The sequence below is a fragment of the Paroedura picta genome, chromosome 6, assembly GCF_049243985.1.
Source record: "Paroedura picta isolate Pp20150507F chromosome 6, Ppicta_v3.0, whole genome shotgun sequence".
Lineage (NCBI taxonomy): Eukaryota > Metazoa > Chordata > Lepidosauria > Squamata > Gekkonidae > Paroedura > Paroedura picta.
The window spans coordinates 24,570,644-24,596,868 of record NC_135374.1 but is presented as its reverse complement, the minus strand read 5'-3'; the positions used below and the strand labels follow the sequence as shown (position 1 = coordinate 24,596,868).

Here is a 26,225-nt window from a genome sequence, read left to right as displayed (position 1 = left end):
CCATGGACATCTGGAGGGCCGCAGTTTGACTACCCCTGTTGTAAAGCATCTTCTAAGGATGAAATTGGCATCACATTAATGGAAAAAAACCCAAACCAAACAACTCCATTTGTTATAGGTGTGAAGGGTAGTAACAAAAGTTTAAATGAGGATTAACCACTGTACCACCTTGGTGTTGTGGTTTAGAGCAGTGGCAAGCCAGGTTTGATTCCCCACTCCTCCCCCACATGCAGCCAGCTGGGTGATTTTGGGCTTGCCACAGCACTGATAAAGCTGCTCTGGCCGAGCAGTCCCATCAGTCCCTCTTCCTTACAGGTTGTCTGTTGTGAGGAGAGGAAGGGAAGGTGATTGTAAGCCTCTTTGAGACTCCTGGCAGAGAAAAGTGGCATACAAAACCAAAGTCTTCTTCTAACAATGTCATTCATTCAGTACCTTTCCCAAGGTGTTACATGTAGTTGCCAAACGTAACCTTTCTTTACCTGTAGAACTGGACCTTTCCCTGTTTGGTCTGAAATGAGTCTGAGAGGATAGGTGAAGGGGAAAGTTCTTGCAACTCCTCCATTCTTGCGAATTTTTAGAAGTTAATTTTTCATGACGTAGGGTCCTTGTTACTGTGCTGATATTGCTAGAATAATGTGACACATTAGAACTGCTTATATATTTATTTTTCCAACTGGGTGCGGGGGGGAATAGAATGGATATACAAATGAATAGAGAATGGTGTAAATAGGCACATTTATATTCACTGAGAGCTTGGGCTTTCTGTTGAAAAGTTAGATGCACACGTTCCTTTATGGGAACAAATTCACATTTAGGTGAAGCAGGGCTCTCAGAAGGCCTTTCCACAGCAGAAACTGTATCGATGACCAAACCAAGTTTTCTAGGATTGTGGCATTTTCAACTTTGTTTTGAATTTGCTTCTGTCTCAGGACAGGGCTAGGGCTTGCGAGGAAACCATGCTAAAGTCAGGCCCACCTGCACTGCACCAACACAGAGTCCGTCATATCTACAGGTGGCCCTCAGAACAAAGTTCACACCTTCTGGGAATGGCCACCAGGAAGGACAACTTCACCCAGTCCTGTTAATGGGCCTTCTCACGTGCCCACAGGTAGCTGCTGCATCTCTGCAGGGATTGCAACGCCTGTGTGCTGTGGTTATGTGGACTATTGTGTATGGCAATCCCTTGTGTTGGTGGAATACCGGGAGTAGGGTACAGACTGCATCCCTTGGTCTTCAGGGAAGTCCTGAACCACTGTGCAGTCTACCCTGTGATGGATTTACTTCTTTTTACTGCTGAAGCCTGAACATAAGAACATTCAAAGCTTGTGTGTTTTTGGCACGAAACTGACTGATGCTGCTGTAAGTTTGCTATTCTTTATTACAATGTGTGTGTTTTTGTAAATATCCTGATAACTATTATTATCTATTATTATTATTATCATCATGTTTTTAATAAGAATATGTTTTTTTGTATAGCTGCTGGGGCATTTTACTGTATACAAAGCCAAATTCTAAGGCAGGGGTAGTCAAACTGCAGCCCTCCAGATGTCCATGGACTACAATTCCCATGAGCCCCTGCCAGCATTCGCTGGCAGGGGCTCATGGGAATTGTAGTCCATGGACATCTAGAGGGCCGCAGTTTGACTCCCCCTGTTCTAAGGTATTGCCTTTCCTGTGACACTTCCCCCTTTCCCCCGGCACAAGAGGGTTCTTTAAAATAGGCTGCTGAAATCTGTAGAAGCCAAAATCCTCTTCAGGAACCATCTCCTTTTTGCTCCTCCCCTCCCCTGCTTGAGAAAACAGTATGAAAGTTGTGTATTTTGTGTGTCTGCATTCATGCAGACCACAATTGAATCAGGACTATATTCATAACATGCAGTTGGATTCCAGGCATGCTTACTTGGGAGTAATCCAGTGGATCTCATTGCTGCTTGCTTATTCCCAAGTGAATCTGCATTGGGCTTGAAGCGCTAGGTTGCCCTGACCCCACAGGAGTTCAGTTGTAGGCGAAATGATTAGTTGAAGAGTCCTGTTGGCTTTTGCATTGGGAGTCCCTGCTCAGAGATAGACCTTTTGTGTGGTGATTTCTCATAGTGGGCAGATTTCCTCGAAAAGCCGGCTTGTGTTGAATGGGCCCACATGATGAGCAGGGACAAGGAGCAATAAAGATTACGTGAAAAGTGTGCAGGGCCAGCCCACCCTGTGTCTGTCGTACGTAAACCTGACAGCTGGACAGAATTCTTAGCTTTGTGGGCAGGAAATAAGTAGGTAGGTAAGATTTTTTCCCCCCATTTTCCATTTGTGGCGGCTTTGTGCTGTCTGTTCTTGGAGACGAATGCTTCTTTGGACAATTGATTGTACAGCCTCTGTTCTGAATGAGTTCTGCATACGCTGAAATGAGTCTGCATTATGCAGGATCAGCGCTTGGTGAATTGGGCCCAGCTTCTGTACTGGGGTATGGAGCTAGTCATCATCAGAGGCAATAATTGCATGATAGTGGTTGAAGCTTACAGATATTAAAATGTCCAAAAATTCCATAAACATAGAGGGGGGTGGGGGAAGTCTTAGCAATGAGTGCCAACATGCCCTTGAATCCAGAGATGGTTGTGTGCAACAGTGTGTTTTATGCTGCAAGTAACGCATGTGGTGATAACCTCGGGATGCATTGAAGTCCGCTTGCAGCCTTAGCTGCCCGGAAGCAGAGATGGAAGAACATCATCCAGTTAGCTTTGTCGGGGATCACAGCAGCTCTCTTGCATGCAGACATACACCCAACTAGGATCCAACCCAAAAGATCTGGACTTCAAAGTTTCCTTGTTGTTACCAAATGCTATTCCACCTCTTATATCAAAAGCTTTATTTTTCTCCATGTAAAGGTGGATAACCTTTCAGAACCATTGGTTCACTGCAAGTAAGCTTACAGAGAAAGTTCATTTCAACTTCACATCCACTTTCTTTTAGCCAAATGGGTATTTACTGCTAAGGGCTAGAGGAGGCAAAAGAAAAGAAAAAGCATCTGCATTAAAGGACTTGTGTTTGCTGCTTTGCCCCAGGGCCGTTGTTGTGGCCGATATGGGCTTGGAAGCCAAAGCTTACAAGAGGGTGCTTTAAAATGTGCAATAGGTTTTTTTTTTTGGGGGGGGGGAGGGGAAAGTTTTATAATTGACTCTTCAAGGAGCAGAAAAGAGAATCCAGAAACAACTTAAAGCCATTGCATTGATTCGTGCTAATTTTATTAAGGAGTAGATTCCGTTTTGTCTTTGCTGTAGCTCATGGGATGTGTTACTGTTCTGGGCCCTCAAGTAGAGCGGATGTATCATGCAAGCTTCTCTTTAAACGTGTGTGACAATGTGATTGCGTTCAACTTGGGCTATCACACTCTGCATTTGTGCCTACCATCATGATGAGAGGAACTGTATTTTTCCTTCTCCCTTTCCTTCTCCTTGACAATTGTCTCATCAGTGCTACCACCAATCTTATTACAAGGCTGTGGGCACCCAGCCCTGGCTGATGCGACCACTAAGCACTGCTACCATGTGCAAGTACTGGGTTCCTCATGCAGAGAAGCTTCTTCGATACTTGTCTCGACAGGAGCATTTGCGTGTTTTACAGCACACAACTCCCAAACCATTAACTGTTGATCGTGTTTGCTCAGTTCCCCATACAACTTTATGATTTTACTCTATAGACTTGACAGGGTAGTTGAAGAAAATATTTCCTGTTATGGCTGAATCAAGAATTCCTGAATTAGTGCTATGGGCCTTACCTAAGACTCCAAAGGCCAGTTGTCAGGGTGTTTATCATTTGTTGTCAACAGTGGGAGGATGGGATTCATAGATCTATGGGCTTGGCTGCTGTAGACCAAAATGTGAATGCTGGAATGTGTTCCCAAGGGAATCTGATCTATTGTTGTTTATTTCTCACGGTAATTAAAGCAATGAACTAGCAGGATTTTGCAGTGCATTACTAAGCAGATTTTTAAGTTCATTGGTGTCTATAGACTTGGAAAGGATCTAGCTCTGCCTAGGATTGCACCGTTAGTTGCCCAACCAGCAGATGATCCATCAGTTACATATGTTTTCCCACTGCCGAATACTCAGTATTGGTGCCTTTTGAGATGTCAGTGGATATGTGAGAACTTAGAACATAATTTACATGGTTCCTTACTGTTACATGGAAACCCCACTGCTAATGTTATCCCCCTCCATTCCTTATAGCTCTTAACTCGAAAGACGTCAGCTGAAATTGACTCCTAGCTGATTGATCAGTTTGGGTGGAGGCAGGCTGTGGCTAACCACCTCTGGAATAGGGTTGGGTGTTTTGGCGGCCGAAGCACCCAACCGTTGGACGTCTGTTGCCTTGAAAACACTACAGAGTCTCGCTGTAAGTCAGCTGTGACTTGATGGCCCATTCCACCACCAGTTAGAATGAAACTGTGTGGGCGAGCATCAGACAAGAATGGCTTTTCCTTTTATTAGGCGCTTAATGTCTGTGAACCATTTATGTTCAGTTGGACAAACCAGGAATAGTTGAGGTCTGAAATCTGGCAGCCAAATCTTCCTTGTTGGCATTTTACATACCTACAGTTCTTGGTACAACACTAGATTGCATCGGTGTGGCAGCCACTGTTAGCCCCTTGTATTTATTTGGGAATACATCAGGTCTGATGATTGTGCCTCATCTGGTATAGGCACATAGCCTTGTCTTCCCACAAACGGGAAAAAGAAATCTACAGCCTATTCCACTTGTAGAAGGGGCTGAACGCCTTCTTCTGTAACATCTCCTGCACACAGTGACACACACGATCCTGTGCAACAGTCTCCTCCCTCTCCCGTGTTATACCTTGGGGAGCTATTCTTCAAATGAAGGAGGTGCTTGGTTCATTGCCTGAAATCCCGGAACGGGTTGGCCACGACCTTGCAGAAACGCAAGTGTGGATACAATAAGTCTGTTTTAGTGCAGGAGTGCAAGAGGCTACTGCTGTCTTTTCCTGGTGTTTCTGCTTGTGCAAAGATCTCTAGCCCAAGCAGAAATGTTGTGCCAGATCTAACCCATCGTATTGGCAGCTTAACGTAAGCATCTTAAAAGAGTTTGCAGGCAGGGGGTTGTCAGATGCCACACATGTACACCAAGTTATAGGCACTTTTGTATGCTCATTTGTGGAATGTTGTCCTTGGGTCCCAAAGTAATAGGAGTGTTAACTTCTTACAAAAATCCCAGCATGCCTTTTCTCAGGTTTCTGGCTCTTGGTATGAGTCCCGAGAAGCATGTCTATGCCAAGACGGCTAAACAAACTCCGAGACAGCAGAGGATCTTCTAACCTAAATAACATACAACAAGCAAGCATGCCTGGTTTCCAGATGTGGGGAGTGCTGTAATACAGGGGTAGTCAACCTGTGGTCCTCCAGATGTTCATGGACTGCAATTCCCATGAGCCCCTGCCAGCGTTTGCTGGCAGGGGCTCATGGGAATTGTAGTCCATGGACATCTGGAGGACCACAGGTTGACTACCCCTGCTGTATTACATGTGTACCTGTGGGTGCAAGATGAACTGTGGGTATTTACAGTGTGCCTTTCAATGTCCATCTGGTCTCAGGAGCACAAAAAGTGGATGGTGGTGCCATTTTGTTTTGTACACTAGGAGTTCATTGGGCTATGTGGGTTTCCTTCAGGAACACATCACTTATGAAACAAGAAGCCATGACAGAATCTGTGCATATTTTTATTGAGTAAAATGTATATAATTTTTTGTTGGCTGTTCTATTTTTCTAATGATTTCCTTAAGAGTTTTCTTACCGTTGTGATAGAATTATTCAGCTCCCAGTGATGACTTGGCAAATCCTGTTGCTATTTAGTTTCTCTCCCATTTCAGTGGAGGATTGTTTTGTTAGGTTTTTGACCCCTTTCCCTATATTTGATATATCTTGTTTTTGAATGTTAAAACTTATACCTGGAAGCCAGTGATGCTGTAAATATGTCGCCCTCTCAGTGTGGTTTTTGACTTTGGAAATAAAACTTATTAATATGTGATACATCTGTAAAAATGCCTCCATGGGATCTAAATAAATTATGTCAGTTTCAGTCTGGGGTGTGTCTATTTATTTATTAACTCCCCCCCCCCCATTTCCCGCCACTTCTGAGACCGGCTTATGGTGGGTTACAGATGTCCAATAAAAAACCCAATAAAACAGACAACAAAATCACAATAAAAACAGAACGAAATGGCAGTAATACTTCCAAACTCCCCATCCCTACCTCTGGAAGGATGGGAAAAGGGGTCAAGATGACACAGACTACCTGTTGCTTCTTGTTTCCTACTGTCCAACAAGGAGAAATCCTACTAGAGGCTGTGGGGAAAGAGTTCGACATGCGCCCACCTTTTAAAGGGTTCATCCATATTTATGGTCATTTCTAGGGTCTTCCTGACATAGTGGGGAATAGGTCTTGATGTGTGCTACATCTAAAAGGAAGGTTTCATCATGTGAATAGGAAAAAGTAAAAATTTATTCCATGCAATAAAATGTCAAAACTGGGTATTGGGGAGAACTTGCTGGTTGGAACTAGAAAAAAGGTTTCAAACAGCTTGTGGTCCTTTTGAGTCATGCTTACAAATTAGCTTTTACTGATGAGGGACAAGGGATTACAAAGAAAGGCGAACTGGTAGAATGGTTGCAGAGGTATTCTTAAAATGCAAGTAAGCTGTATTATTTTTAGTATGGAAAACATACACATCGGGCCAGGAAGAGCTATTACTTGTGCAAAAAATTTTTTAATGGGAATTGAGGAGACAAAGGTAGGTGCAATTCTGCAATCCAACTGAGAAGCCCAATTAGATGCAATTGTGCCACGAGGAGTAGCTTGTTGGTACGATTGCAGTCTATTCCATGTGTACACTGAACCACTGGGACTGTTACCTTCAATGGTAGAGAGATGCCAGCCAAAATTTGTGACGTTTAAGTGAGCATGTTCAAGGTGGCCCTTCACTTTCATTACTGATCCGCTTAATTAATATCCTGCCCAAATCCGAACATATGAAGAAACACAAACACCACAAAACTAATGTTGGAACAAGTATTTATTAGAATGAATATCTTACACACGCCTGTACACTGTAAAGGAATTATTACAAACTTTTCCCCTTTAATTCAAAGCCACCTAAGAAGTCAGACCACAAACTCCTACTTGCATGGGGGAGGGGGGAACCAAACCAAAAATCGTTACATAAGCATCCATGTGTCCATGGGACACAAATGCAATCAGTGCAGAGACGTTAAAATACCTGATTTGAGTTCTTCATTGTTAGGCCAAAAGTAAGCTTTCCTATTCAGTTCCTGCTGATTCATTGATGAGAAATGTGGTTGGTGCAACAATCTCTTAGAATAGCACGGAGTACCTAGCAGAAGGGAATGCGATTCTCTTGCTGGGCTTACCCTTGCCTTGTCTTTTCATAAGAGCTTTTGTAGGGCCTTTGAGTTTCCTAAGGCAGCAGCAGAGCCCTACTCATGGGTTTCCCGGGAAGACACTCGCTGGATGAGAGGAATTTGAGAACTGGGGAGGCCAACACCTTGGGCATGGCCTTTGATGCAGTGCACAGGGGAAGCACCATCTCCAAATGACTTCTGCCATGATCCTCTCCTGGTGTGTGCCCTCCCGCAGCCTACTCCCCAAAAGCAAGATGCAGGGCTTAGGGTGAGACATGGACGCATGGGGAGACAGGTGAGTGCGACATGGACCTGCCTGCATTTACACCTAACTATCCCTTGCTTGTGTCTCTTCAAGGATTTCCCTAGATTGGAAACTCTTGGATAGAGAGTGAAACGGTGCATTTTTTTATTTGGAGCACCACACTTTCCCAGAGAGTTCCGAGGCTGCTTGGAAGCATCTGTCTTCTGCCTGACGCTCTTGGAATGCCAAGCAGTATGGGGTAGCAAATGCAAAGTGCTTGCTTATCGTAATGGAGGGCAGCTTTGAATAGGCCCCAAAAGGCCCTATCTGCGATAGGAATCCTTGCTTCCCTACCCTGCTATGGCTGAGATGCATGTGCTCTGCATGCAACTGGAACCTCACGCTGTTCGCTGTGGGTAAGATGTGGCAGTTCCTCCTATTCACAGCAGAGTGGAGGTGCCAGAAGAGGAAGTGGAAATTGCTTTGGCATCTTCTTGTAACATGAACCACTTCCAGATGCTGTCTGTTGCATGCGCTTATGCAGCGATGGAAAAAAGCAAAAGGGTGGCCTAAAAGAAAGCTGTATATATGTTGTTCTGTGGAGCGGTGCCCTGTAATGGACTTACATGGGCACTGGTTCAGAATCTTGTTACAAACCTCGCCTTGCAAATGCAAAGTTACTGCTGCTCATGGGAGTGTAGCAGTGGTTCCTTGAGCCCTCCTCGAAGAGGTTTCTTTATATCCTGCTTTTCACTGCCCAAAGCAGTTTCAAAGTGGTTTATAATCTCCTTCCCTTTCTTCTCCCCACAACAGACACCCTGTGAGGGAGGTGGGGCTGAGAGAGCCCTGATACTACTGCTCTGTCAGAGCAGTACTATCAGGGCTGTGACTAGATCAAGGTCGCCCAGCTGGCTGCATGTGGGGGAGCGGGGAATCAAGCCCGGCTTGACAGGTTAGAAGCTGCCACTCTTAGTCACTAACACCCTTTCTGCTTCTGAGCAGAGGCGGCATAACAGCAGATCTCACATGACTGGTAACATGTTTATAATAGGAATTCTGCCCGACACATGAAGGAATATCTTTGTTTTTAAAACCATTATTAAACCAAAGTGCTCCTGTCCGTTACATCAGTGATCCACAAGAAGTCTTTGAGCACTCCATACATACTTCAGCCTGTTTTTCCTATTGTTTGAATGACTACATTATATAGCATCCTTCTGAAGGAGGTTTTCAACAGGGAAGCACTAAAGTTCATCTGCTTGATTTCCTTATTGCAATCCAACAAAAAGTTGAAGGGGAAGAGGCCTAGGAGTGGGGGCATCTGGCTGATTATAAGCACATGTCAAGAGTTGCTTGGTCAACACAAAAGAGAGCTTTAGTAAGCAAGAAATAAAAGGGTACACATTTGGACTTGACCCTCTCACCCTGCCTCACTTTCCACCTTCTTGCTTTTGCAGTTCTTGGTTCGCTGTGCCCTTGCATTGTGTTTCGTGTCTATAGCAGAGTTGGTCAGATCAGCTGGAAGCCAGAGTGCAACTTGAAGTGCACCCTATGCACCCCCTCAACTTGACCAGCTGATCACCACAGCAGAAACCAATCTTAAAAGCCAAAGAGGGTTTGCTTTGGGGCTACCCTTGGGGCATGCCAATCTACTTGCACTGTTCTTTGCCAAGCAGAGTCATGCTCAGCGTTAAAGTTGTGAGTTATGCACAGGCTCCTGCAACCGCAATTTCCGTCATTCATGACCTGCAGTTTCAGAGTGGCCAGCTTCCACAGAACTCTGTTCCAAACAATAAAATGGCACAGGAAAGTGGCCCAATGTCCCCAAAGTGAAAACAGAGAAGATGTAACTTTGCCAAGCGATTGATTGCTTCTCATCTCTATTATTTATATTGCAAAGTTTAGAAATGAAACAAACCCAGGCCAGGCTGCAAAATTGCTGAAAAAGGCCAAGAACATTGACATAACATGACTTTTCCCTCTGGTGTTGGACCTTGAGACGTAGGACTTGGTTGCTTTACATTTTCAAGCCAGCTGAAAGATCATATGTGATCTGGAACAGTCTTAGGAAGCTAGAAGTCCACTTCCTACTCAGGAAGCAGTGTTGTATGAACAGTAGTACATCAGTGGAGAGGGGCATCGTTATGTCTGACCCTAGCAGAAAAGGACTGAGAGCTGCTAGAGAGTTGGTGGGCCACTCCCTGCCACCAGAAGCTGGCGTTCCATCTCTGGAAGCACTTGCTGCATATGGAGGCGGAGAAGTGAACGGAGCAGGAAAGAAACATAAATGGGGGCCATGATGGGCAACAGAACTTGCCTGGGAGTGCGGTCTGGGTACATTGCTTATAATGTAAACAAAACAAATGTAGCAACAGCTTGGTAAGGTCTCTCCTGTGAATGGACAGTGCAGGAGGCGAATGAAACAACGAAAGAGGTCCCATGGACCATCAGTGCCTTTTGTACAAAACGTGCAGTATGCAGAGGTGGCTAAAACGGGCCCTGGAGGCAATCGACACAACTACCCTACTTTTTGCTTGTACTTGCTCAATAGGCAAAAATCTAGTGCTGTCGCTTGTATTAGCTGTCGACATGGCACAAGCTAATCTAAAAAAGAAAAACTGTTGTGCTCGGTATCCGTTTCATGCAAGGCAGCTACAAAAATAAACCTCTCTAAAAAAAGAAAACCGAACCTTATTTTTTACATCATGGAACTGGGCCATGGCTCTATGGCAACGGAAGGATGCTGATCACCCCTTGAACTGCAGTGTGGCCATTGGGGCCGGCGTCACGCACAGTCTCCGAGAAGGAAACACCAAGCAGGCGTGCTCAGCTGGGCCGCAGAGGCGGAGTTTCCGCCAGTGTCAGTCGAAGCCGCTCCTCTCAGCGTGCGTTTTTGGCACTTCGAACTGGATTCCAAAAGTAGGCGTGTAAGCCTGTGTGCTATGCGAAACGTTGAGTCCTGGCGATCCAGCTGCGACTCAAAACATCACATAGATAGCTATAAAAACATTTTTTTGTTGTTGTCGTTTTGGCTCAGAGGATTCATGCTCTACTAGCACCCAACACTATGTTCAACTCATTCACGGTCTAAGTCTAACAAATCCGACATAAATGCTGGCACCCGCCTTCTATCACATCAAGGACAATGAGGGGTATTTCTTAGCTGGGGTCTCATCGTCCAGCTCCTATTTAAGAACCTTCTCGAGGTCTAATGCTAAATCAATCACTATGCTACTCTCTGGGGAGCCATTGTTCCAGCAGCCTGAAAGTTCTATGTGGTGTCGGGTTGCTGTGTCATCTTTTCACTAGATAGAAGTGCAGCGGCAGCTGTGAAACTGCCTTTTGCTTTCCAAGAAGAGACTGAATGTATAAAAGAGTGATCCCCCCCCCCCAAAAAAAGTATGGTGAAGGCGTTAAAGCCCCAGGATCCTTTACAAGGTGAATGATGCAGTCCAGCAGACCACATGGGTGTCACATTCCTCCCACCCCCCCAAGCAACGCTACAAGGGATTGGCCTCATTGGTGGCCCTAACAGTATCGCTTCCCCAGGTGAGCACCTGGGTGACTGGGATAATTAGGCGGATACTACAGGTAAGGATGAGCCACTCAATGAAAGAATCATGCTTTGATCCATGGGAGGAGAGCAAACGGAGCTGTAGGACACCCAGCATTTCCATATGGAAGTGAACTGAGCATGCTTACAAAACCAAGCTCTTTCGGCTTATGTGCCGTGGTCACAGGAGAAAGGAAAAGTTTCAGTGCGTGGGGTGATTTTATATATTTTTACAATGATTTTGTACATCTATTGCCTTGTTCTCTCCTTAGAAAGTTTAAAAACAGCCACCATTAGGCTAGTAAGTGTAGTCGTTTTGAGAAATGAAACACAGGTCTGGGTAAAAACCTCAAGACTGCTCAACTCTTCTGTACCTACAACCGTTCTAATCCAAACCTGGGGGATGAGTAACCATGGCAATGCTTAGAAAAGTGGTGGTTTCTGAAGGCAAGAGCGATTTCGGGGTTTCAACGTCGCTGGTGTTTTGCTTTAGAAAAAGTACCACTTGGTGGCCATTTTGAAGGTGCTTCTACTTCTGGGTAACTCTTCTAATTTGGATAGAAATATTCCTGGGAAGCTTTGACCAAAAATGCATTTTCATTTCATTTCGGTATAAGTCTTAGGCACGAGTTAGAAAAATTGCTGATGGTCATGAAAATAGATCAGCGCTTTTGTAGAATCCATTCATATATAAAAAAATGCAATTCAGAACAGTCTCAACGGCACGTCCAGAAGTGTGTATGAGTGCGTCCCGTGTGTTTCAAGTTCCACGCATGGAGGCAAGTACCATCCTGGGTACACACGCAAACACAGCTGTTCAAAACTTGCGCTTGCAATTGACCTGAAATATGGCAGCAAAAAGTTCATTCGGTCTGAGTGATAAGTAGTAAGGGACCTTTTCCTTGCATTTGACTCTAACCCTGCAGGGACACCCATACATCAGCCTCCCCCAGATATGCTTCCGGTGCCAGAACCACAAGAGTCCACTGCCTAGAACTATACAGCTGACGGCTAGAGAGCATGCTGGCACAACAGACCCCAGAGATCTACTTAGAACTACAATGACTACATCCTTGGATGAGAACATTCAGTAGACCGGGATATTGTCAGGGACAAGTCGTCTTGAAGAGCTGCATAAGCCTGTCATCTCAGCACTGTGCTGACTTTTGCAGGGGTGGGCGGTCCAGACGAAGAGCGATAAATCCGGGTGGGGGATGTAGGAGACAGTTTCACGGGGCTCTGGGGTTCTGTCGTCTGCAGCTTCCACATCAGCTCTTCGTTTGTTCTGCTGAGCCTCTTTTTTTCCTCTGTTTCTTTTTCGACGTATTCTTGGAGATTGGCATTTTCTTCGGATAACTGTCTGCAAAAGGGAAACAAGGCAGTGTCAATTCTAAGCCCTTCTTGAGTCTCCGTTCCAAGGACCATCTTTCTGACAGCCCAGCCATGTCCTCCCTTGGTCTCACCGCACAAGAAACATTTCCGTTCTGCCATGCATTTGGGATTTAGTCAGATGTGTATCTTTTACCCTTTCTGGATTCTCTGTTGGCTAGCCTGATCTCTGAAAGGAAGCAGGGTTGGTCCTGCTTAGCAGTTTGATTGGACACCACCACTAAAGTCCAGAGTCACTATATGGAGGCAGGCACTGGCAAGCCACTTCTGTTCATTTCTCACTTGGACAACCCTGTGGTGCCCCATAAACCAGCTGCGACTTGACAGCACTTTCTACCACCTCTGCCGTAGATTTTATGTATTATGTTTTAAAGAAGAAGACCTGGTTTCTTGTGCCCCGCTTTTTACTACCTAAAGGAGTCTCAAGGCGGCTTACAATCACCTTCCCTTCCACTTCCTGCAAAAGACACCCTGTGAGGTAGGTGAGGCTAAGAGCTCAGAGAACTGTGACTGGCCCAAGGTCACCCAGCTGCCTGTGACTGGCCCAAGTTCACCCAGTTCTCCAGATTGGAGAGCGCTGCTCTTAACCGTGACACCAAGCTGGCTCACAAGAAATATACATTTATTGACATATATTTATTCCATGATAATTGTCCCAGGTAACGTTAGTCTGTACCCCGCTTTTTACTACCCAAAGGAGTCTCAAAGCATCTTGCAACTGTCTCCCCCTCCTCTTGTGGTGAGGGTAAAATGGAGGAGAAGTGGAGGATGTAAGCTGCTTTTGATCCCCCATGGGAAGAAAGGTGGGGTATGACTGCCACGGAATAAGGACATTTCTCCCTCCCACCTCAAACACAACATTTTTTCAAGGGATCCCCTGTGTGCATTCAGCTGCCTGTGGTTGACTAATCATGTGTAGAGAAGGCCGTGGATGCCTGCATGACCCAACAGAAGCTTTAACATGTTAGGCCTGAAAGGCCAAGACCATTCTTCCCACGAGAAGGAGATCTATGAGCTCAAACTCAGTTTTATCCTACAGAAGGGCCATGTCGGATGATGCCCCGTGTTTTCGGAAGGTGGACAAAGAACCCCTGCTCTGCGGAGACAACAATCAATCAAACTGCACCATGGCCACACAGCCTGGAAAACCACAACCACCAATAATCAGTTTGCTGGAAGATGAGAACTGGGGCTGAATAATTCCAAGACGAATTCCCACGGGAGCTGTGTCATTGCTGGCCCACACGGCTATAATGCTACCACCTTCTCAAAGAAAATTTGCTGAGGCAAACAGAAACAATAAAGTCGTCTTCCAATTGTTACTTTGCTATGCTCCGGCATACGGAGTCAGGATGTTGGGTCTTGTCGTGTCATCTGATGCTGATGCCAGCAGACAAAATGCTCATATTACAGTGGCAATAGCTGTTAGGCAAGGAAAAGAACAAGACAGAGAGAACTGCCCAGATATTGGAGAGAAGCCAGCGTTTGAGTCAAGGAAGAGAAGGGGAAAATGATGGTGCAACGGGGGGAGGGGGAGCCAAGCTCAGCAAATAGCAGGAGGTCTTTAAAAATAAACAGAGTTGCCAGCTCTGTTTGGGGAAAGTCCTGGAGACTTGGGGGCCAAAGTCTAGGGAAGGCAGGGTTTGGGGACAGGAAGGACTTCAGCAGGGTATAATGCCATCATGTCCACTTTCTCAGCATGTTCAGATCAGCTCTTTTCTTCTGGGGTGTTTGCTACTCCTCTCAGTTTGGTGGCAATTTGCAAAAAGGAGCTGGACAGATACTTATCATGGATGCTTTAGGCTGATCCTGAATTGAGCAGGGCCCCTTCCTATTCTATGATTCTATGATAAATACAGGCAAACAATGGCCACCTCATGAATTTATAGCAGATTTCAAAGTTCAGAGTATAGTCTCTCAGCTGCTCCACCATCAAGCTCACCAGGTGAGTTAGAGCCACTGTCCCTATGCCTCACCTACCCCACAGCACTGCTGAGAGGAACAGATGAGAAGAGGGCTTACCCTGGACTCCTTGGAGGAAGGACTCAGCGTCCATTACATCCCTACAATTCCATGCAAAAGGAGCTGAATTATAAGTAGCCTTCTAGATTTACACCGTTAAAGCTCAGGAGAAAAGACTCAAACAGACCTTGTCACCACAGAGTTCTGATCGATCCTAACACTCAGATCCTCGTTCTGCTGTTGAAGCACCTGGATTTTCTCTTCCAGTATTAAGTTTTTTTCAGCCTGCAGGAAGAAAAGTCTGGTTACCCCTAGGTCGAGTCTGCACGGGTCCCAGTTCGAATGAATCCCTCCCGTCTACACTGAATTCAATTTCCATTTTTATTTTGGGCACTTTAAATTTTCCCTCTGCATGATTGATCCACAGATTCGGTGCCATCACAACCTATGGCACCATTAAAGTAAATGGGAAGTTTCCCCTTTCTTTCTGTTCTGTGGTCTGACGGGTGGAGGTTTGAGGTAGAAGCACCAAACATGCAGCATAGCTGCAGGAGCCTCTCCTGAAAAGCACCCACAGGCTTCAAAATGATTGGATCAGGGGAGCCAACTCTACAGGTACCCAAAGAGGGTGCCCCCATCCAACATCCATTGTTTCTAGTGGAGAGAGAACAAGATTCTCTGTTCTCATATCACCATTGGGAATAATGGCGTTTGTAAGGAAGCACCCTCTTTGGGTGCCTTTTTGAAACTTGAGGGTACTTTTGAGGAGGGGCTCCTGCAGCTATGCTATAAATGTGGGGCTTCTGTCTCAAGCCCCCTCCTGCAGACCACAGAATAGATAGAAAAGGAAAATGTTGGTCTCTTTAAACCGCCTGATCTCTGTGTGGCTGAATTACTTCCAAATCATCGCTCAGTGATTTGGCCAAGGCTGATTCAGGCAGTTTAACTTAAGGGGAAGTGAGATTCAGACCTGATTTGTCCAAAAGGTGTCCGAATCAACATTGATTTAAGTACATTTTGGACTCCATGAAACGAATCACACATGGAATAGAAGAATTGGGTTTTATACCTTGCTTTTCACTGCCCCAAGGAGTCTCAAGGCCTTCCCTTCCTCTCCCCACAACAGACACCCTGTGAAGTAGATGGGCTGAGTGACCTCTGACAGGACTGGTCTATGAGAGCAGCACTATTAGGACTGTGACTAGCCCAAGGTCACTCAGCTGGCTGCATGCGGTGGGGGTATCAAACCCAGATCACCAGATTAGAAGCTGCCACTCTAAACCGTCACATCCCGCTGGCTATTCACCACTTTCTTACCTATCTTTCCTATTTTTTCTAAACAAGCAAAACCTCTGAGAACTCACCAGCTTTTCTAGCTCCATGATTCTCTTTTCCTGTTGATGGATGAGCTGATTCTTCATCTCGAGAACCTGTCTGAGGCTGTTCATGTCTTCCTCTAAGTGCTGATATGGCGCAAGGGCAACCTGAGGGTGAAAAACAGCCATGAGACAAAGGACAAAGGCTAGTCCATGAGGGCTCTTTCTGCTGGTGAAGAGGAGGGGCCTATTGTTTGGGGCTTCAAGCAAACAGGACATGGCTAGAGGCTACATTTTAGATATTAACCCCCCCCCCAGCTTTCAGCCCTAGTTTTGTGTTCAGTAACTAGCCCAGCTGAACTGCTTACTAGCTTCAGATGCCTCTCCCCCCCCCCCCCCCCCGCTCTCATGCCTCCGATCTCCCTCCAACCCTCAACTTTTCTGGACCGGTAAAGGTACTCTGAACTCCTTCATCTTCCTCCCTTGCATTACTTAGGAACTTGTAATGTTTTGCTTGTGCCTGTGTTTTAAAAGCACCCCAATATTTCCCCCAAATAAATCTCCTCGAGTGTAAATTAAAGTGTCACCTTTGTTTAAAAAGATTTCTCCCTGGGAAAAGGACCCTGTAAGCACTGTTAAAAAGATCCTGCAGTTACCCAGCCTCTTGTTAAAATATTCGAATTCCCCATCATTCCCCTTGAGGGAGCCATTTTGTGTAACAAGAGGAGGGGCCCTGATCTGGGTAGCCCCAGCCTAGTCTGGCCAATGGCAAACCACCTCTCAACGTCCCCTGCCTTGAAAGCCCTACAGCCAGCTGTGGCAAAAATAAAGACATAAATAGAGGAAAGGGGTATTAAAAAAATTATCCACCCTGGGCGCTAGATAGGCTAGGCACCCTATTGCTGCTGAACACCATCTTGCCCAGGTGTCCTTGCCCTGGCCTCTCAAGGCTCGTTCTGCCCAATGATGCTTCTGCAGAAGGGAAGGTGGAGCTGGACAAAGCGAGGAGGTGGAATCAGCAACCCTAGTTCGGTCATCTACACTCCCCCTGGAATCCAGCCCATTTGTTTACACAACAGACAATTGTTCTGGAGTTAAATATTTGTGACTATCTGCATTTGACAGGATCGGCAAGCGCAAGATTGGGGCGACATGGTTCTGCACGAAATAGTTCTGAATCGGTTTCAAACGGAGTCCAAGTAGCTGAATGGAACCATTTTTTTTTTAAATGGCTGCTTGAACTGGAGAGTTAGGAGATACTGAACCTGAACTGGAAGTGAACCCAAGTTTTTAATAGTTGGACTCTTGGATAACAATGATACCACATGTGAGAAAATTACGGCAAAGGAACGAAAGTTAAACATTAAATGGACAACAATGGGAAGGGTAACCTGTGAGTGAGTCTCATTTCAAGCACTATGTGAACCAGTATTTCCCTCTGGCTACAGCTGAAGCTTTACCCGGTTTATTCTGGGTCATGCAGGTGATTATAATGGTGCTACTTCAAATCATGGAGGTTACTTACATTCATTATTACTATGAAGTGACAGACAACCCTCCCCCCCTTGTGTTTTAAGAAATTATTTCCATGACATGACAAGGGAGTGTCTCAAATATCTTCAGTTGGATATTTTAATGTGGTATTTTAAATTATGTGTCCAATATTTACTTTTTCATAAAGTGCTGAATGTTCTTTCTCTAATATATTTCAATTACATTTATATAATTTCGTCTATGTAGACTTCCTCGAATAACTGAATCTGAATGAATTACCTCTAGTTGTTCTTCAGTGTTTTCCTTGAGTGCCTCTTCAAACCGTTTTGCCTTGTCCTTTAGAGTCTGGCTCTGAAAGGTTAGGGTATCTACCTGGTCCTGTAATCACAAAGCAGGCCTGAGATCTACTCATGTAAGGCAAGGTGAATAACTTTAGGCAACATTAGAGAGAGAGGGGGGGGAGAGAGAGGGAGAGCCTTCAAAGGTAAATGAATCAGTCATGGCTTGTCCATTGCAAGAAGGAGTCTGATATCCTTGTTTTTATATGCTCCCTCCCACTGACCTCTTGCATATCTCAGATACTGAACATTTCCTGGTTCCCATTACAGGTCATCAGAGCTTTCACACCTGCTGAATAATGCTTCAAATCCACTTTTGATTCACTTTGCAACTTGATTTTAGTGTGCAAAACAGCAAAATCCATGTGCAAACCAACACTAAAGCGCAATGAAAGTGGATTGAAAGTGTATTCTTCAGTGTGTGGGAAGCACAATCCCGGCTTGTAGATAATAAAACAGCCCTCACACAGGTTGGTTTTAAATCCTTCGATATCACAGCAAACTGTAGCTTCACAGGAACCCAGAAATATCTGAGTCATGCATGATCCCGAGAATATTGTTGTAACTAAAAGCCCAGATTTGTCCCGAGTGCAGCTGGAGAAAGTCATTTTAAACCTTGTTGAATCAACAGAGCCCCGTCTTCATTCCTTTATTTAATTTCTATCCAGCTCTTCTTCCACAGAGCTCAAGGCTGTGACGGCATCCAGGCCAAACCAAGCACACACTTGCTTGTCTTCACCAAGCTTGCTCTGCCATGGACCTTCAAGCAAAGTGATGAGGGCCCATGAGGTCAGAGAGCCATTTTTGTTCTGTTTAAGAGTGTGCCAGTGAGTATGGCAGGGGCATGATTTTTCATGGTGCATGCATGTATTTGTTCTAAACTTTTATTGACTCCAACAGTTTTTCAAGTTTCTGAAGCAGCTTAAACGCCTATAAAATTGGCTCGCCCAAGGAAAAGGTAGCAGAAAAGGCAATGATGCTTCTATCATGATACTTAAAACCTTTTGAGAAAAACAAGTGATGGTTCATCTGCTGCCAGCAATTTCAACAGTGTTCACAGGCAACTAATTTTGAATTTCTGGGCTCCACAGGAGACGGTATAGCAGGCTGCCATTTACATGGGACGGCTACTCTGGCTTCTCTCTCTCTCTCTCTTTCTTTCTTTGTTTATCTACTGGGGAATTTATATTCTGGGAGATAATGGTTGAGACCACAGGGCATTTCCGCACATTAGTAAAAATAGCTCTACACCATCTGAATGGCGTAGCGCTAAATATTATTGGGCTTCCCAGCCACTCCTCACCTTTTTGCTGTCTCGCCTTTGTCTGCTGCCCTTCCATGCGTCCCACCCTCCACAATTGCTGCTGGAAATGGTGGAAGAGAGCAATGCACCTTATACATGTTGCACTTCCGCCTGTCAATCAATTCCGGCAACCAACCCCCTTCCTTCCTTGACTAAAATGGGAATTTTGGCTTTCCCACCTTTTCTGGGGCCTGGGTTGGTGGTGGTGTTGAGGCACAGCCTCCTCCATGACTTCCCTCCAAATTTCAGAATTATTAGTCCAAGGGATCCACATCTAGGGGTTCCCAAAGAGGGTGCCCCCACCCCTCCATTATATCCTATGGGATGGGCTCTCCATGGGATATAATGGAAGGATGGGGGCACCCTCTTCAGGAGTACCTAGAAGTGGACCCCTTGGCCCAATCATTTTGAAATCTGGAGGGGATTCAGGGAAGAGCCTCCTGGAGCTACCCTGAATGTTTGGAGACTGTAACTTAACCCTCCCCCAGGCCCCAGGAAAGGTAGAAAAGCTGAAATTCCCATTATAGCCAGTGGCCACATTGACTTTAATGGGTGCCGAAGCCAAAAAGGCCAGATCGGGCCCTTAGTGCCCAATAAACCTACTTATTTAAAAGCTGCTGAAGACAGGCCTATGGAAGCACATAATGAGCTGGAGCCCAGTGTTACTTTCAAGGTGAACACGTTTTTATTCCAACACCAGCCCCCTTCTTCCGCTGCGGCTGGTGGACCCTTGCTAGGTGGTCATTTAAGGCAGAGCAGAACAGAAGCAAACAAGCCGCTCGGCGGGCGAGTGAGCGAGTGACATGTGTGACACATAGTGCCAGCCAGCCAGCCAGCCAGCCAGCCAGCCAGCCAGCCAGCCAGCCAGCCAGCCAGCAGGCATGCAGGAAACCCAGGTGAAGGTTGCTCCTCTTGGAAGTCGCAGGCAGGAGCCAAACTGCACTTTTGCTCTTGAACTGGCTGGAAGGATTCCGTTTCTCCTGAGGAACTTTTCAGTGATCAGCTCCTTGTGACAAATGATGAGGTTTTATAAGGAATGGAAGTCCTAACCTGGAGGGACAGGCGTAGCTTCTCAAAATTTTCTTCTAGTTCTCTCTTTTCCGTTTCATGGGATGATTTCAGTTCTGGGGGGAGGGAGAGGGGAAAATGCACAAAATGCTGCTTTGAGTAATGTTTTGAAACTGGGCACCTGATGTACGCATCACCCACAACCCCCAGGGTTCATCCCCTCACAACACAGTTCAATATTTTGCTCACACATGCCAGGAATCTAATAATATCTCAGCCAGCATGCCACTCCAATGTGCTTGGCTTCGCTAAGAAACAGGTGGCAGCATAGTGGAGGAGAGTCAGGTGGGAGCACAAACCCACCTGTGGGTCCCCCTAGCCCTTTCTAGCCTTGCTGCAAGCCTCTAGCCCCTGTGCCTCCTGGCCCATGCCACATATCTAGCTATGATGCCCTATACCTGCTTAACCGTCTAGTATCCACAAAGGCTTAGCAATCCCTTCTATCCCAACATAGTTGACTTCGACAACACTAGAAGCATTTCACTCTATAATTTCATCTGGATGAAGCCATGCATCCTCACAGTGCAAAGCAGGGTACGATGAAAAAGAATGTCTTTGCTTTTAGCCTCCCAGAAATGGAGTGAGTAAAAGAACAAGCCAGTTTCACAAGTCTTCCTCAGCTCGTCCATCAGTCACATGTGACCACACAACTTTAAATGAACGCACAGTCTCCTAGACAAGAAAAAAGGGAGCGGAGGAAGAGCCCCACTGCATGCCATGGGGCTGAATGCCTTGGCCATACGAGATGAGCTGGAGCATGAAGGGATGCGTTCTGTGGCCGCAGCGGCAGCAGACAGGTGGCCAAGCGGCCTCAACCAGGGGGCCCTCCAAAGCCCTGCCTTAAAGACTCTGCTGTGGACGAGAGGCTCTGGAGAGGGGAGGGGAGTGAGGCAGCTGTTCAACCTGCCCCTCCCTCTGTCGAAGTCCCAAATTCAGCAGCAGGCTTGAACCACAAGGGGAACAGCGATGCTCCCCAGCAACACAAGCCACCCTCCAGCGCTGCCACTCTCCAAGGATGCCAGCTCCTCTTTCATCGCCTTTGGCAGACCTTTTATGTCCTGCCAGCCCCATGGCATTATCCAGCCACCCAGAGCATTACTCCATTATCCAGCCACCCAGAGCATTACATCCAAGCGCACAGGAGCATCTCCAGCGCCTGCCTCTGCCATGGGCAAACCCAGCATGCTTTTTGGAGTGTCTGTTCCTGACCTTGACCGTTGCCTTCCCCCCACCCACGCCCCACTTCCACCCAGACGGCAGCATACGGCAGCACTCGCAGGCAGGGAGCCCAGGGAATGTGTGTGCGCCTCGGCTTCACCTCTTATTTAATCCTCTCTCTGCTGCCGAGGGAGGGAGGCGAGCGAGGAGCTGCGCACATTTGGGTCAGTGGGTTAGCAGGCTCCAGCTAATCCGACTTGGAGGGCCTCCCCTGCACCCAGCCTTCAGCCTTTTGCAAGCACTGTGCCCCTAACGCAGGGGTCGTCAACCTGTGGTCCTCCAGATGTTAGAATCATAGAATCATAGAATCATAGAGTTGGAAGGGGCCATACAGGCCATCTAGTCCAACCCCCTGCTCAATGCAGGATTAGCCCAAAGCATCCTAAAGCATCCAAGAAAAGTGTGTATCCAGCCTTTGCTTGAAGACTTCCAGTGAGGGGGAGCTCATGTTCATGGACTACAATTCCCAGGAGCCCCTGCCAGCAAACACTGGCAGGGGCTCATGGGAATTGTAGTCCATGGCCATCTGGAGGACCACAGGTTGACGACCCCTGCCCTAATGTAAGCATCGAGCTTTTCTCTCTCACCCGGGCTGCTGTGCACAGTGTGCCTGGCCCGGCTAGTCACTCCGTTCACACGCTGGCATGTGGACACGGTTGGTGAGCTGGCCGGCAGCTTTCCACAAGTGCCGGAAAGTGGGATGCCACTCTGCGTGGGGAGGTGGGGCCAAAGAGATTCTGCCACTCATGACCAGCCAGCCATCTTTCCAGCAGCCCAGGTGGCACAGGAAGGGGCCCAACATGCTCTGGCCAGAAGAGGAGGAGGAGGAGGAGGAGGCAGCAGTGGTGGGCACAGCATCCTGGTTTTGTGCCTCAGCCAAGGACAGCAGGCAGGCCACAAGGGGGCTGATTGTGCAGAGCTTGGGACTAAACCAGCCCTCCTCATCCCTTGTGGTTGCCAACTCTGGGGCAGACGATCACTGGAGATCTGGGGGATGTCTCGGGGAGGGTCCCCATTTGGGGAAGGGAGCATACCCAGCAGGGAGTATAGTACCCTAATATAAGCCCTTCTGGTTCACATTCAGACTGGTTCCCCCCAGTTGCTTGTGGGCTGGATAAGAGCCCAAACAGGCTGGTTCTGGCCCTTGGGCCGTACGTTGGACATGTCTGCTGTACAGGAATGCTAAATATTTTAAGCAATCGCTTGCATGTGATCTGAACCAAGAACCCACATGCTAAAGTTCTCCTTTGTATCCTTGAGTTTTAGCATAGCAGACAGTCATCCAGCCATTAATGGCCAAAGGCCAGACTAACATTCTGCAGATTAGGCACAAAGTCCTAAATAGCTCAATGTTTTTTGTGTCTATTAAGGTTACATATGAGCTTAAGGATTTAAATCCTCAGATAAATAGGACAAACTTTTCTTTCTCATAAACAGACAGGGGGAAACAAAACGATTGACTATTTTGAATTTGCTTTATGAGAAATATCAAATAATATTCCCTTCCTGCCACCCAAACAACCACAAAATGAATATTCGATTACTTGGGCAGAAGCGGCCAAGTCAGCAAGAAATAAAATCATGGGGGAGGTCACTGGTCTTCCATGGTTTTTATCAGAGGCATGAAGTTTCACCTGACCCTGAAGTGATTGGTGGTCTAATAACCTGCAAAGTTATTAACCAGAATGATGTTAAAATTTAATGGCTCAACTAACAGCCGCAAACGATAGCTCTGTAAATAGACTGGCTGAACAACCATTGCAATACCATGTCAAGCCACAAGAGGGAGATCTAGACCTGCTTAGAATATTGGCAGTGCCCTATCATAAACAGAATTACTTACTTCTAAATGTACTTAAGATTCCATAGTCAAACTGTAGCCCTCCAGATGTCCATGGACTACAATTCCCATGACCCCTGCCAGCAAATGTTGGCAGGGGGCTCATGGGAATTGTAGTCCATGGACATCTGGAGGGCCACAGTTTGACTACCCCTGCTCTAGTCAAAGCTCATGGTCTGTAAACAGAGCCGGATTTTCATCCCCTAAGTATTCACATGTATGGAAGTGATGCAGACTGGGGGTGCCACTGGTGGGACCCCCTTTTGGAAAGGAGTGGCAGGTAGGAAGAACGGAGGGCAGAGTTCGACTGCGTGTCGAGCGGATAATTCTGCACATCATTTGTTACCTTTAACATAAACTCCGTCTAATGACGGCTTCATCACCAGGGATCTCAACAGACGTTTAATCAATAGCAATTGATTTTCTCATGCCCATAAGGGAAGCCGAGATGCCTGTTTCTATGGAATGTGAGGGCGACTTCAAATGTGATTTCCTACCTGGAGAATAAAAATTACATTTGCACAACCTTTTCTGCATTACTGCACCTTCTGCTACAGCTGGGGCTACCAGCTCTGGGTTGGGGAAAAGCTGGAGACTTTGGGGCTGGAGTTGGGGGGGGGGACACCTCAGCAGAAAATGATGCCACTGAGACCATCTACGAAAGCAGCCATTTCCTCCCGGGGAACTGATCTGGTTCATCTGGAGATCCACTGAAACTGCAGGAGATATCTAAGGGCTACTTGGAGGGTGTCAGCCCTACATACAGCCTAATCCTCCCCTGTTTGTTTCCCAGGGATCTTTTGTCAGCCCTGCCCTCCCTCTTTATTCAGACAGTCATTCTCCAGCGGAGAAGTTCCCTATTGCCTATGGAGAGTCAGGTTGCAATGGACCACGAAGGCGCCACAGGACCTTTGATGGCTCAAGCTGCTTGCTGTGGGTGGTGCCACCACTCAGAGGGCATGCACACACTTCGCAGAAAGTCTCCAGTTTAACCAGAGAAACTGGAGCATGTCTAGAGGAGGGCAACAAAGATGGCGAAGGGTTTGGGGACCAAGTCGTATGGGGGAAGGTGGAGGGAGCTTGGTCTGTTTAGCCTGGAAAGGAGACGACTGAGAGGGGAATCTGATGACCATCTTCAAATATACGCATAGGGCTGTCCTATGGAAGATGGACCAGAGTTGTTTTCTCTTGCCTCAGAGGGTCGGACCAGAACCAATGGGATTAAGTTAATTCAAAAGAATCTTCAACTAAACATCCGGAAGAAGTTCCCGACAGAGTCAGTTAGACTGGAACAAGCTTCCTTGGGAGCTGGTGGGTTCTCCTTCTTTGGAAGTTTTAAAGCAGAGGCTGGATAGTCATCTGACAGAAATGCTGGTTTTATGAATTTAGGCAGATTGTGAGTGGATGGGCAGGAAGGGATGTGCCAGTGGTTGCCTCTTGTGGTTCCTTCCTTGCCTACCCAGGAAATTGCTGCTGTGGGCTGGATTCTGGAGCTTTTTGGTGGAGGGATCACTTGGATATGAAATTGGGGTCACTGTGGGTGGGCAGGTAGTTGTGAGTTCCTGCATTATGCAGGGGGTTGGAATAGATGACCATGGAGGTCCCTTCCAATGCTATGATTCTACGACCCCTGCTGCCTCTCTTGACAAGGACCTCAGGCAACATGACTGATAAAAGACCTGCCAAAAACCTGGGAGAGCCACCATTCGTCAGGGCAGCTGAGCCAGACAGACCCGTGATCGGAAGCAATGCAAACCTGTTCCACGTTGGTCACATGCCTAGCCTCTCACCAATGGTGGTCATGGAAAGCGCATTCAAGTCACAACAGACTCAGGGTGGCCCCATAGAGCTTTCAAGGCCAGAGGCCCTCAGAGGAGATTGCCACTGCTGGCTCCTCATCATGACCCTGGAATTCCTCGGAAGTCAGCCCTGCTTAGCTTCTGAGCTCTGACGAGATCACTGCTTCTGTTTCCATGATGCCACTTATCTCCCAAGCCAGGACAACGCAGGCTTTGAGAGGCGGCAGAATTTACCTTGAACACGGCTCTCGTACTCATCCTGAAGGCCCGCAACAGCAACCATGTGGTGGTTCTCCATCTCTAACACGGCAGCTTCTTGAGTGGCTGTGATGTCTTCCACCTGTTCAAACAACAAAGCCGGAGCTGTTATGGGAGATAAAAGGCTGTGCCCAGTTCACAGAGCTCTCCTTGCCACGAGAAGACCTATAACCCTCCCTGTCTTGGCCTCTTCAGTCCACTTCTGAAGCGGGTGGGTCTAGGTTGGCCAGACACTCCCTTCTACCCTCCTTCTTAATATCAGTACAAGAAAGACATCTGGAGAATCCTTTTGTTTGCATGACTTAAATCACTTGGGAAAGCCAGCTCAAGATCAGGGGCTTTCCGATTTATTTGTTGACTTTCTTTATCGCTCACATTCTCACAGAGACTCAGTGCAGGTTACAGAATGTGAGTCGGAGCCATCAGACCTTGTGAGATAATGAGCCGCGCCATGGGTCTAGGATTACAGAGCTGGGAAACAACACAAACAACAGATTTTCTAAGGCAAACTATACTATAAACAAAGAACGGGGAATTACAATGCTGTGAAAACAAAATGATACCTCGAATACAAGCCCTCAAATCTATGCCATTATAAAGGGGAGGGGGCTTCTTTGGTGCCATTTTCCTAGGTCCCCATGTGAGCTTGGTCTGCCTCTCGTACTTGGAGAAGTTAGCTCTGGTTTTTTTTTTTTTTGTGTGTGTGTGTAGGTCAAGTGCCAACACACAGCCACTGAGCTGATTGGGACTGGACAAGTGGCGAGATGGCCCAGGGTACAGCAAACAGTCCCATCATTTGCCTTCCTTCTGCCTCCAGAGAGGAGCCAGGAACGTGAGTGAACCAAAAGTCACCTGTTACCTTGAAAGCCTATGGGAGATGCTAGCTGCCTAGACCAGCATGTCCAAGTAGGTGACTGTATAAAACCAAGAGCCCTGCAAAGGCTCAGACCGGAGTCTAATGGGCCATTGCCAGAACTCTTTAAGAAACCAGGAGTGACCTGGGAAATTATGCAGGTTCAGAC

At 46.7% G+C, this 26,225-nt stretch overlaps 2 protein-coding genes across 8 annotated transcripts in view; one reads left to right on the top strand and one right to left on the bottom strand.

Annotated features, from left to right (window-relative positions):
- Positions 1-6,081, top strand: part of SLC7A1 (solute carrier family 7 member 1) — a 60,457-nt gene extending 54,376 nt beyond the window's left edge. For all 4 annotated transcript variants that reach the window (XM_077341802.1, XM_077341801.1, XM_077341804.1 and 1 more), the window contains one exon: positions 25-6,081. The gene's annotated coding sequence lies outside the window, so the exon portion shown is untranslated. The remainder of the gene's footprint in view (positions 1-24) is intronic.
- Positions 6,082-7,057: 976 nt separating this feature from the next.
- Positions 7,058-26,225, bottom strand: part of MTUS2 (microtubule associated scaffold protein 2) — a 301,022-nt gene continuing 281,854 nt past the window's right edge. For all 4 annotated transcript variants that reach the window (XM_077341792.1, XM_077341794.1, XM_077341793.1 and 1 more), the window contains 6 exons: positions 25,180-25,285; positions 20,071-20,144; positions 17,659-17,757; positions 15,934-16,053; positions 14,757-14,854; positions 7,058-12,578 (listed from right to left, as the gene is read on the bottom strand). In XM_077341792.1, coding sequence (XP_077197907.1) covers positions 12,362-12,578; positions 14,757-14,854; positions 15,934-16,053; positions 17,659-17,757; positions 20,071-20,144; positions 25,180-25,285 — 714 coding nt within the window. In that variant the 3' untranslated portion in view covers positions 7,058-12,361. The remainder of the gene's footprint in view (positions 12,579-14,756; positions 14,855-15,933; positions 16,054-17,658; positions 17,758-20,070; positions 20,145-25,179; positions 25,286-26,225) is intronic.